The following is a 12,574-nucleotide window of genomic DNA, read 5'->3' as shown; positions in this document are numbered from 1 at the left end:
TAAATTGACAAACATCATATGCGTGATTCATGACACAGTTCAAACAGGATAAATAAATTATTTTAATATATATATTTTTAAAGTTTTTATCAAATAAGGTCCCATGACGGAAACCGGAAGGGGCGGGGCTTCGTCTCTCTGCTGCCACCTGTCGGTCACAGGATTCCGTTTTAACTGAAAACTCTTCTTTTCCAAACAAAAGTTTATTTTTGATCATTTCTTCTTGTTCACTTTGCAACTGTTGTTATAAAGATGTAATGTTAAATGTACATGAAACGTCACATTTCAGGAGTCGCCACTTACGTTTAAAAAAACTGCGCAGTTCGCGTAAACTACGCACGCGACGGGACATTTCCTGCGTGTGTTGCCGTAGTTAGTAATGGCGGAGCTCAAAGAGGCAGACGCTGGTCAGCTTCACCAGGAGGACGTCGATATCAAACGTGAGTAAACTGCCCCCGTTTGTCGCTTGAGCGCCCAGTTTGTGGCCTCGGAGTGGAAAATAAATCGCAGTCGAGTCGCCACCGGCGCTGAGCTGTGAATTCACGGAGAATTTGAGTTCTGAACTGCTCAACACAACGAGGGCCTCACCGCGGAGCTCCGCCATAGGACCTAAATAGTCAACAAAAAACAGCGACAAACGGGGCTGTGGGCTAACGGCGGCTAAGCTAATGTCGTTAGCAGTTAGCTGCAGCAGTGAACATCTCCACAGAAGGCGGTTTCGCGGCGGTTGAATTTTGGTTGTAGTGTTTACTACAGTTTCGGGTGACACGGTCTCATCGCGGAGCTGCACTACAGGACCACGGAGCCGCGCAGTTTGGACGTCAACCGTCTGATTATTAACGGTTTATTGACGGTTTGTTGACGGTTTATTGACGGTTAGTTAACGGTTAAAGACGTTGGCTTCAGTTCGCGAACAAAAGAAAACAACGGACGAGCGTTAGCTAAACTTCAGGTAGCAAGATGCTGCTAACCAGTGGTGGGAAGTAACTAAGTACATTTACTCAAGTACAGTACTCAAGTACAGTACTTAAAAGGTATTTGTACTTCACATTTTCGGCTACTTTATACTTCTCCTCCGCTACATTTCAATCCCCGCTCACCACCGAGGAGCTACTTTACAGTTTTTCTGTTTTATTTTGTAAACCATGACAGCTTTTAAAGATCCCATGACGTCAACATGGCTGTTTAAGAGTTTTTAATCACAAATATCTTGCTCCGTATCTCACATAAAAAAAGGCGTTTTGAAGGTATTTTTAATGGTATTTTAGAGTATGTAACTGACTGGTACATCATTTAAAATGTCGATGACTCATCCTGCACTCAGGGGTGTATGTTTATTATAAGAAGCCCCGCCCCTTCCGGTTTCCCTCATGGGACCTTATTTGATAAAAACTTTGTATTGTTAGTGAATGAAGAGAGACAAATAATGTATTAACCCTGTTTGAATTGTGTCATGAGTCACACGTATGATGCTTGTCAGTTTAAAAAGATAATTTTCGAAGCCAATAAAGTCTCAGTTTGTGGTAATTAAAGTAAAATCTCATGTAGTTTTGTGTTAAACTTCATCGTCTCACTCGACACACGTCACCAACACCGACATGGAGCCAGCCGGGCTCAGAAAAGGTCGTAAAAAAGATGGAAGATCGCGATAAATCTGCTCATATTGACAACTGCAGTTCTGGTTCTGGTTCAGTTCTGTGAGCTGCTGATATACAATGTTTAAGTTAGGAGACGACGTCACTTACGACACTGTTGGCTGTGTCGTCTTTAAAATGACGTATTTTCACAGTCTGATGTTTCATTAGTTTGATGACAAACTGAGACTTTATTGACTTGAAAAATTATCTTTTAAACTGACAAACATCATATGTGTGATTCATGACACAATTCAAACAGCATCAAAACATATAATAATGATAATGTATTAATCTGTTTAACTAATCCTGTTAGGAAAACTAGCTGGTTCTTTCCTCCTCTGTACAGTAAATTGAATCGACGTTTTAGGACGTCGTCTTTCACCATTTATTTTTACACTTTACGTCTACATTTCAACAGATTAATCAACAGTGAAAATGGTCATTAGTTGCAGCCGTAACTCAGGCTGGTGTTCCTTCCTTCCTCTTTGTCTCTGAAGGTGGAGAAGGTGGAGATGCTCCCTCAGCTGGTGACCAGGCTGCAGAAGAAGCAGCGAAGCATGAAGCTGCTGCAGACGGCGATGCCAAACCCTCAACCACAACTACTGGTGACTGATCAGCCATCCACTGACTCTCACTAAAGCTTTACAGACGGATGTTTTCTGACCTGATGTAATGAGAATTCTTCTCTTCTACAAACAGAGAGACACATCTCCATCCAAACCAAACTGGAGGGCCTTGAGATGCTTGTCGACCTCAACGGTGGTGAGTTAACTTCTTCAGTAATCTTCATCACTTCTTCTCTTTTTCTTCGATATAATTTATAGGACACATTGACTTTTGGAGCTGCAACGTTTAGTTGTTCATACAATTAGCGTGATGACCTAAAACTGAATTCTCTGTATCTTTACCGAATAAGCGTCCACTCTCTGCGTGTAACGGTTTCGCCCGATGCTGTTTGTGGTTTCATGTTTGTATTTCTCTTCCAACTGTTCAGCTTTTGATTCTTTGCTTAATGTCTTTGTTTGAAAAAAAAGTTCTCCTTGATTGATCCCCCCCCCATCTTAAATAAAGGTTTGAATTGATTTAAATTAATCGAGTCATAGAAAATTAATTAGAAACTTGAATATTTTCAAGCTCAAATTCAAAACTGTATTGCAGACTCACAGACAGTCCAGTTTTTTTCCGTTAGAAAGCTGTTTCAACCACTGACGTGCTCTGTTCGTTACTCGAAGGATAAATTAAATACACAAAATAATGAGAAGATACAAGATTATTATCAGACAATTTGAAGTCAGGTCAGTCTGTATTTGATATCATGTTCAACACCATACAGTCAGGAGCTGCTGGTTTTAACTATTTAAGCCGTTTTTCAAGCAAATGTGAAAAAAAAAGAAAAAAAGATTAACATCTGGTCAGTTGGTCACTTTGCCGCCTTTTATTCCTTTGGGAATAAAAGTAAACCAAATATTTAGTAAATTTATAAAACCTGAAGCCCAGCCTCAGCCGAGTTTAGGTGAGAAATGAATTTAGTAAATATTTTACTCTGGTCTTTAATAAACCAAATATCTTTTGAGTTTTCGAGTTGGACAAAACAAGACATTTAAGGTATTTGGCTTCAGGACACTGATGGGTATTTCCACCATTTTTCGACATTTAAAATACAGTTTTTCAACCAATTTTCAAATTCATCTGTGATGAAACGATTGTTTGTGTTTTTCACTCCTCAGCGGGACGGAAGTCGTGTCCTCTGTGTCCCGAGGAGAAGTTTAAAGCCTGCTACAGCCACAAGCTCCGCCGACACCTGCAGAACCTCCACTGGAAAGTCTACGTGGAGTTTGAAGGTGAGAAACAGTCACATACTTTTGGCCACATATTGTCAGGTGCTTGCATAGGTTTGGAATGAGGGAAAAAGTAGACGAAGCTAAAAATTAGAGCCCAAATGATATCAGTTTGCCGATATTATCCACCAATATTGGTATCAGTGTTTATCTTGTCTTATATGTGCTGATAATGAAAATGTTTTTATAGATTATATTACAGAAAAAGATGCTACGGGTGATTCTTGATTATTAAATTCCCAGTGAAGTTTACTGTTTCAGTGCACTGGTGTCATTTCAGACAACAAAGTTTATTGCAAAACGTGTGTATCAGCCGATACACGGATTAAGATGCTAAAAATAATGATTTCCAGAGCTGTGAAAATATAAAACCTGTGTGAAAGTGACATCTTCTACTGCTATCTCAACTTAATTGTTGATCTTTAAACAGGCCAGAGGATGTGCATTTGCCACCTGCCCTGTAGAAACCTGAAGCCCAGCCTCAGTGGAGATCAGGTGAGAAATTAAACACACAAACTGTCTGCAGGGAACAGCGAACACTTTGGCTTCAGGCGGCACCACCACAGTTTGACTCATTTGTGTTTTTATTGGAGAAACTTGCAATCTTTATTCTGAAATGTTACATCAGTATCGTGAATCAGAAAAAAAATATGCAGCTCATTTCCAAACACAACATCCCAATTGTCCCATATTCAACCCGCCCAAATACAGAAATTAGAGTTGTCAGATTAAATACAAACAATAATTAATTACCAAGTGTACTTGTGTAAGTGTCAGGGGATACATGAACACATGCAAATATCATTTATTATTGGAAAGTTTATCTGTAATAGCGATCAAACTAAAAAGCAAAGTTAGCATAAAAGACTCTTTCTTCACTTAACTTTTAATTATCATCAAAGTACACTGTCCTTTTTTAGACGTGCATTGCCTTAGAAACTGCAGGAGCGATAAAATAAAGTATTAGCATGCTGCGTATCATAAAAACACTAATGCCACATAACAAACCTGTGAAGTAGCTGCAGTCACCAACATTGCTTTTTGTGCGAACTCCTTCCAGGCACCAGGGAGACACGTGGCTCATTACCACTGTGTCGTGTGTTCAGTCACCATCGCCAGGAAGACGGACATGATCAGCCACCTGAAACGGCACGTCAACAAAGGAGAGACTGAGGCCAGTTACTCTGGGAGCTCCGACGTACCGTTTGAGGAGCCGGGTAATAAACGCTGACACAATCTCTGCTCACGCGCTCTGTTGGACGTGACTGTAACTTAAATGACATGTTTGGGCTCTCTTAGCCTGCCAATGTTAGCAGCAGATGTTTGTCTGTTTCATCTCAGCCAACCATTGAACTAGTAACCACAATATCACCAGACTCCCTTAACAAATGTAGTGATTTTAAAAAGTTGGTTTAGGAGGAGAAACTTAAACTTTCTGAAACAGCTACGACAAATTGTAAATCATTGTCTCCTTCTTGTAAATTCAGCATTAAATGAAAACAGTAAGTTGTTTGTTTCCTTGTAAAAAGTGTCAGTTTGTGGCAGCATGGCTGTACCAGCCTGTCTGCTTCAGTCTTACCTGCCAACATGTAGCAGCTGTTTGAACACACTGTTTACACTGATTTCACCATTTACACTCAATTTATGAGAGAAGAAAGATTTTATTGACGCTAAACATGTCACATTTTACAAATACACTAAACAGTAAATAATATAGGCTATTTCTTTGTCCCCGTGGAGAAAGTCCCCAGACTCCCTTAAAAAATGTCTCAGTTTAGTGAGTTGTTGAGTTGGAGACACTTTATAAACTTTGTGAAACTCTGTCTCTGACAAATTCTTCATTATTTGGGCCTTCTTGTGAATTCAGCAAATGTTCTACATGAAGTTCTTTCTTTTTGTAAAAACCATTGTGTCTGTTTGTCCCAGTGATGTATGAGTTTATCTGTATATAGAGCAGAAGTGAGATCTGAGCACAAGTGCTCACTCAGACGCAGGTTAATGTAGCTGTGCACTGACGGACTGAAAGCTGAACACTTGTGATCTGATCACTCAGGATAGGATGTTAATACAGGTCTGATCAGGGTCACATCTCCACTTTGAAAAACAGGCTGTCTGTTAAAGAATTGCCATCTCCAGACTGAAGCTGCTCATTTCTCTTGACAAAAGCTCCTCCAGAGCCACAGATGAACCCAGATTATACAACCCGGGCTCCTCGTGATCCTCATGTGTCAACAAAACACAAATGTTAAAAGTGGTGATGATGTCTGTGTGTGATTTAATGTGTCTGCAGCTCCGTCCGGTCAGGCGTATGAAATCATGAAGGAACTTGGAACCAACGTCCAGCTCCTCCCGAACCACACCACCCCGCAGAAGAGTGACACCTACTTCAACCGCAAGATGAAGACCAACAGGTCAGCGGGCACATGAGACGACTCCTTTAAAAAAAAATGTATGTGGTTTTTTTGCTTTAAAAAAAAAAGCCTTCACATGCGTTTAAGCAGAGTGTGTGTTTGTGTGTGTGTGTGTTTCAGGCAGCTGGTGTTTTGTTCGCTGGCTGTTCTAGCCGAGGAGAGAAACCCGCTCGAGTGTCTGGATGCTTTCGGAGCAACAGGTGAGACTATAATGATCTCCTGAAATAATAAAAACAGCAGTAAAAACACACAGAACTCCACTGAAAAACAAGTCAGTACCACAAAACCTGTTGTTCTACAGCGGTCTAATTGTCCATCATTAAAATGACTAAATATTGACTGCGTATTTATCTGAAAAATAATAAAAAATATCTAATGTCAAATGTGTGCAGTTTAACTAAACAAGGCTTCCTTTCAATACAAAACCCATCATGGTCCTTGTAGTTAAAGAACTCAAACAATCTGACGTACGTTCTTCCACCTTTTTTGTTTTTCCTGTTGTGGCGGTACTGGCTGTAAATTGCCTACAGGCCAGCCCAACCTACATAAAAATATAAACAAAAAACATAACTAGGGGAATGCTCAATGTCCACTACTAGGACAATAAACCCATAAATGAACAAATGCCTCTTTTGGGTACAATAAAAAAAAAAAAAGCCTCCTCTACAGGCCCCAGGGAAATAAAATGGTAAACCAAAAGGTGTAAAGGGGTTTTAAAGGGTTCCCAAAAAAACAAAGTTTCCTCACTAAAGATATCGGCAGCTCAGAAACAAATTAAGGCCCAAATAGACCAGAGTTCTGGCTGACAATCTAAGAGGAATGAGGTTCTAGGAAATTCAGGGAGTGATTCAGCATGGGCCAGGGGCAGATTCAGTATGAGGCTGAGAGCCACCGGTGTGCCATTTCCCACCTCTTTTAATCCTTTCAGACAGGGTGTCGTCACACCCTGATTGGCTGAGAGGGAAATACCCCAAGCTGCTTCCACTCCTCAAATCAGGAGTCAGTCTCCCCACCTGTGCACAGGTGCTCTGAATCCCCTGTGATCAGCCCTGAGGGAAAATCAGCCCAAACAGAAAAAATAGCAAGTCAAATAATTGGACTTGATTTGAGAAAATAAGATAAATTGTTTGTTGCAGCCGTCATTCTCTAACGTGTGTCTGACACTGTTTTGCAGAAAAAAGCATATCGCATAAAGATTCTTAAAATGGCCTTTATGCAATATGCAAATATATTTCATGTCACGTTAACTGCCGGACACAAGATGTCTCCTCCTGTAGTGTGGCCCATTCTCAGTATGTGTTTCAAACTGTTTGTGACGACCCAATTAATGATTAATGATCGTCAATCGAAGAAGCAGAAAATCTAAACTGACATTATTCCTCGGAGGTAATGATTGACAACATCAAACCTCCATTTTCCATCCGCTGTACGTTTCCTGTCTGTCTCAGGGATTATGGGCCTCCAGTGGGCGAAGCACCTCCGTAACGCAGTCAAAGTCACCATAACGGACATCAGCGACACGTGCGTCAAAATGATCAAAGAGAACTGCGAGCTCAACCACATCCGGGCGGAGGGAGGCTCACGAGGCCCCCGCGGGCCCGACGGGACCACCACTGAAGCCAAGGGCGTGCCCATCGCTATCGTGGAGGTCGCCAAGATGGACGCCAACGTCATCATGCACCTGCGCCCCTTCGATTACATGTAAGTAGGAGTCCAGTCCGAGTCTTTAAAGAAGTCTTTTAATCCTGCAAGTATTGATGTCAATATGAATATTTTAAATGGCTTCAGTACTGTAGTATTTTTGCAGTATTGATACTCCAGTACGAAGTGTGTTTTTGCTCTCCTCTCCGACAGCGAGTTGAGACACACTGCTGTGTCCGTCTTTGATCTTTTTGTGCCCTCAATATTGTCAGTTGAAGGTGTTGTGTTGAAGTTAGATTTCAACAGTCACTTAATGTCTTGAATCTTTCAGCCACTTGGATCCGTACGGGACGGCAGTGAACTACCTGGACGCTGCCTTCAGAAACGTCCGGAACCTGGGCATCATCTCTGTGACGTCCACGGATACGGGCTCTCTGTACTCCAAGTCTCCCAACGTCACCCTGCGTCACTACGGCTGTCACATCGTACGCACCGAGTACTACAAAGAGCTGGCTGCACGCATGGTGGTAGCCACTGTGGCCAGGTAGATCCGTCCGTCCTGATGTGATACTGAGACGGAAAAAAAACGTCAGACTTGAATTCTGATTTCTAACCGTCTGTTGCAGGGCGGCGGCTCGCTGTAACAAAGGCATCGAGGTGCTGCTGGCGGTGGCGTTGGAGCATTTTGTCCTGGTGGTGGTGAGAGTCCTCAGAGGTCCCACACAGGCGGATGAGTCGGCGAAGAAGTTACGTAAACTGGTCCACTGTCAGTGGTGTGAGGAGAGAGTCTTCCTCAAACTAGGAAACATGGTGGACGGTGAGTCTGTTATAGAACGAGTGTGTCGTTTGTTTTGGATTGTAGGATTATTGCGAGATAATCTTCACGGATGATTTTTAAAAGCGGAAATGCAATGGCTATAACATTTTTATTAGAATACTTTTATTAGTATTAGTATTTAATTTGCTTGACACATAAATGGAACTACAGTTACCTCCACACGTGTTCAGCTGCAGCTAGTTTACGTTATTCAGTGGGTTTGAAAAAATGTCTTCTTTTTTATATGAAGTTTTGCATGAAGCTGCAAGTAAATCCTGTTCTGTGTTTCCTCAAGACACACTGCCCTGCAACTGTCATGGGAGTCTGCCCGGAAAGACAGCAGTGCAGCTGGGACCGTTATGGTAAACCTCTCAGCATCAGAGACACACACACACACACACACACACACACACACACACACACACACACACACACACACACCACCACTAACTTGTGTATGTAACACAATCTGAAAGCAAAAATTGAGATATACTGTAAGGTGACAGTCCTCGCAGTTACAGTACAGTTATAGATTTGTGTGTGTGTGTGTGTGTGTCCGTGTCCAGGTGTGGTCCGCTGTTTAACACAGGCTTCCTGAGGAGGATGCTGTCGGCGGCGGTGCAGCACAGCATGGACGACATCCAGCCGCTCGTCAAAACTCTGATCTGCGAGTCCGAGTGCACCACCCTCAAGTCTCTGGTCCACGGGCCGTCGGCTCTCACCAACCAGGGTAAAACTCCGACATCACACCTCTCGTCTGTAACGTTTGAGGAAAACTCGTGTTTACAGAATGTTGTGCTTCCTCTCTGCAGTGGAGTGTGGAGTCGTCATTAAGACCTTACAGAGCGGAGAGGAGTCGGGTCCTGCTGATCAGACCGGTGAGTCCGTCACAGAAAGGTTTCTTCCAGTTAAACTGAAAGAGAACAATCTTTTTCAGATGTACACATTATCATACAGATTCTTACAGTTGGATTTTTTTTGTCTCTCTGGAGTTATATCATTTGTTAAACTGAATTCTCTGGCCCTTCCTCAACTGTGGTGTAAAATACTCCCTCAATGATCACACAGTCTGTAAAGTCATGAAGCCGCTGCTGCACTGAGCGGGGTACGCTGTTGAGTCAAAATTCATTAATAATATATAATATATTAAGCGTGTTGTGTGTCCAAATTCGAGCAACAAACCTGCCAAGTGTGAATTAGACCAGATGAACGGTTCTCGAGATATGTGAATAACAGACAGACATACAGAGTTCTTGCTTTATAGTTTCATAAATGAATAAAATAAACTCACAAAAAGTCAAAAAAAAGGGAATATCTTGACACCTATTTTTCTTACTAAAAACAAAAATACAACCGTAATCGCCTTGTTAAGTCATCGTAAAACACACTTTCAAACTGGACACAAACTGAATCAAAGTCACCGAAGAAATTCTTGGTTTGTCTTTCCACAATCACCTTTGGTTTGGTTTGGTCCAAATAAATCCTCAGTTCACAGAGTGAGATGTGAAACTATTCCGACTCTCCGCCATATTTTACAAATTGGACCTTTAATGTTTTCACCGGGATCCTCTTGAGTCCTGCACAAAGTTCACAGCCTCAGGATTTAAAACCACAACATAACCGCAAACACTGTGATGACAAGCAATCATGAAATAAGACGAAAGGAAAAGCAAGTCAACAAGGAGAAACTAGAACTGTCCAAGGCTCCACGTAGGACAGACCTCTACAGTCACTGTAGCTCTGCCACTGTCCTCTAGAGGGCAGTGTAGCTCAGTGATGTTGGACCCTCATCAGAGAAAATATCAGTCTTTCTTTATCCTCCTGAACTCATGATTTTTTTCATGAGTTTCCTCTAAAGATTCTTGTGTTTTCTATTTCTGCTTCTCCAAACACTTGTGAAAATGGAGACATTCTAGATGTTTTGTGCACAATGTTGTACACATTTCCCCAAAATTCAGTCTGACAGATTTGGTATCTTAAATTGATCCTAAATTCTGGACTGGAATTTCAAATTTAAGTTTGTAAAAAGTTTGGATGGAGCAGAGATGGAGCAGAGTTTCAGAGGATATTAAACATGTTTGACGTTGAATCCTCTCAGTTTAGTTTTCTCTTCGGATCTAATTTTCAGCTTTTTATTTTCTCTGCAGGGAAGAGGAAGACCGGAGAAGAGTCTGGGAATGTCCTGAAGAAGCTGAAGTCTGACGCGTCTCTGGAACACCCGTCCTTCTACTACAGCATCCACCGCCACAGCATCAAAGGCATGAACATGCCCAAGTAAGTGACCTCTGACCTCTTTGTCTCCGGACGTGTGGCAGGTAGCGAACCATCGAGGGAGTCAGCTGTTTGTTTTGTTTCAATGCACTGGAAAATTCCCAGAGTGCATTGTAACGAGCTGTGAGCATCTTTGGTCGTTAAACGGCTCGTTTGAGGGAAATACCACTCAGCCTGGAAAGTGGACGAGAGCAGGTGGCTGCAGCTGGAGGAGCGAGGACTAAAAGCTGCTGTCAACCAAATGAAATGTGTAGCAGTAAAAAGCTAATGTTCAGCTATAAACAGCCGACATCACGGTCACATGACTTAAACGTCTCCACCACTAAGCGTCTTACTACACAGTTACTATACAGGTTTTCTATAAACTGATCAATGTACGAGTTGTAAAGTCAGAGTTAGAATAGTTTGTAACTAAAGTGGCCTGTAAAGACGGACTGGTGAGTAGATGAGTCTCCGTGTTCGCTGTGAGGACGTTTAATGTCCCCGACAACCTCTGTAGTCTCATTCAGACACTCGTTAACCATTTTTAACACACGTAAGAGCTTTATAAGTAAACTGTGGGACATTTAATGATGGATTTTATGTCGGAGAACAAAACCTGAAAATTGTGTTATCCAAACACTTCATTTCAAGCTTCTTAATGGAAACTCCTTGTCTTCGAGGCGAGAGAACTGGAGGTGAAAAAATGTTTATTTCATTCTGGATTTCAGACCATTTAGTCCTTAACAAGCTCTGTTTCCTCCAGTTTGTTAATAAAAACCACAATGAGCAGCTGTTTTAGGAAACTACTGAACGTTATTAAAACATGAAACTATATTTTTGTGAGGCGTTTTTAAAGAGTTACGTCCTCGGTAGGAACCAATGAGCTTGGAGCTGAGAGAAAGTGTTGAGAGACAGACAAACGTGACATTTGTCGACAATAAGAAAAATACAGAATAACAGCGGCTTCATAAAGAAAAACTGTGAAACAAAACTTCAGGTGCTTTTAATCTAAATCCAGACGTAAAACCTGAGGAACATTTAATTTATTTTTTTTATTTCTCTGCACAGGTTGAACAAGTTCCTTCAGTACCTGACGGAGGCCGGCTTCAGGGTGAGTCGGACTCACTTCGACCCGACGGGGGTTCGAACCGACGCCACGCTGGAGCAGTTCAAATCTGTCCTCACCAAGTACAGCGTGCCCACGTACACCAACGCCACCGCCACTCAGACGAGCGTGAGCGCGGAGAAAACGGTGTGAGAGAAACCAGCATTCACACTCCTGAGAGGAAGTCCAGCTGCTCTCAGTTACTGTCCTGTTTCTGCAACCTGAACAAAGTTCTGACTGCACTGATCGCTAAAACGAAGTAGAAACTCTTTAATCAAACCAAAACTGACCCTTTTTATTAAAACTGCAAACCAAACTGATCCCGCAGCACAGATGAGCCGAGTCTCTCCTCTGTTTCTCTATTTATTTCAGATTGCTCCTCAAAGAAAGTTATTTTCTAGCTGGTTTATTGTCTTTTTTTTTTTTTTTGTTCTTCTTGTCTTATAAAAACAGAATAAAATCTGCTTTCTGCATGTGTGTGAAGTCCCGTAATTCTTCAACCTGCACAGACATTTCATGTTTCAAACAGTTAAAATCAATGAAAAATCTATTTTAGTTGCATTAAGTGCAACAACAGTTGAATCAGGCTTCAGTTTGCAGGAGTCTGACCAGTGACGGCACAAGATGAAGATAGAGAACTTAATTAATTCCAGTGAGAATTATGAGAAAACACACGACATAAGCAGATATATAAAATCTTTAAAAGCAGTTCACCCAAAAACTACACTTCAAATCGTAAAGTCAGGTGAAGTCTCGTCGTCCACAAAACATTTCTGGAGCTTCACAGTAAAACAGAGTTGCAGCTTTCTGCGAAACACCTGAAGCAGCTGGAGACTTGATTTAAAACATCAGACGTCTCCAAACAGCTCGTC

General features: G+C 41.8%; 1 protein-coding gene across 1 annotated transcript; it reads left to right on the top strand.

Moving 5' to 3' along the window:
* Positions 1–358: 358 nt before the first annotated feature.
* trmt1l (tRNA methyltransferase 1-like) lies at positions 359–12,172 on the top strand. Its single transcript, XM_073477324.1, has 16 exons — positions 359–440; positions 2,135–2,242; positions 2,337–2,399; positions 3,365–3,478; positions 3,906–3,970; positions 4,536–4,692; positions 5,766–5,886; positions 6,007–6,086; positions 7,335–7,587; positions 7,859–8,071; positions 8,154–8,344; positions 8,640–8,706; positions 8,911–9,074; positions 9,157–9,222; positions 10,492–10,618; positions 11,666–12,172. Exons 1-16 carry the CDS (start codon positions 380–382, stop codon positions 11,853–11,855), a joined length of 2,040 nt encoding a protein of 679 aa, XP_073333425.1. The 5' UTR covers positions 359–379; the 3' UTR covers positions 11,856–12,172.
* The last annotated feature ends 402 nt before the right edge of the window (positions 12,173–12,574 follow it).

The sequence above is a fragment of the Pagrus major genome, chromosome 11 (genome assembly GCF_040436345.1).
Source record: "Pagrus major chromosome 11, Pma_NU_1.0".
Classification (NCBI taxonomy): Eukaryota; Metazoa; Chordata; class Actinopteri; order Spariformes; family Sparidae; genus Pagrus; species Pagrus major.
Note: the sequence above shows the minus strand (reverse complement) of the source record. Positions and strands in the feature narration are given on the sequence as shown.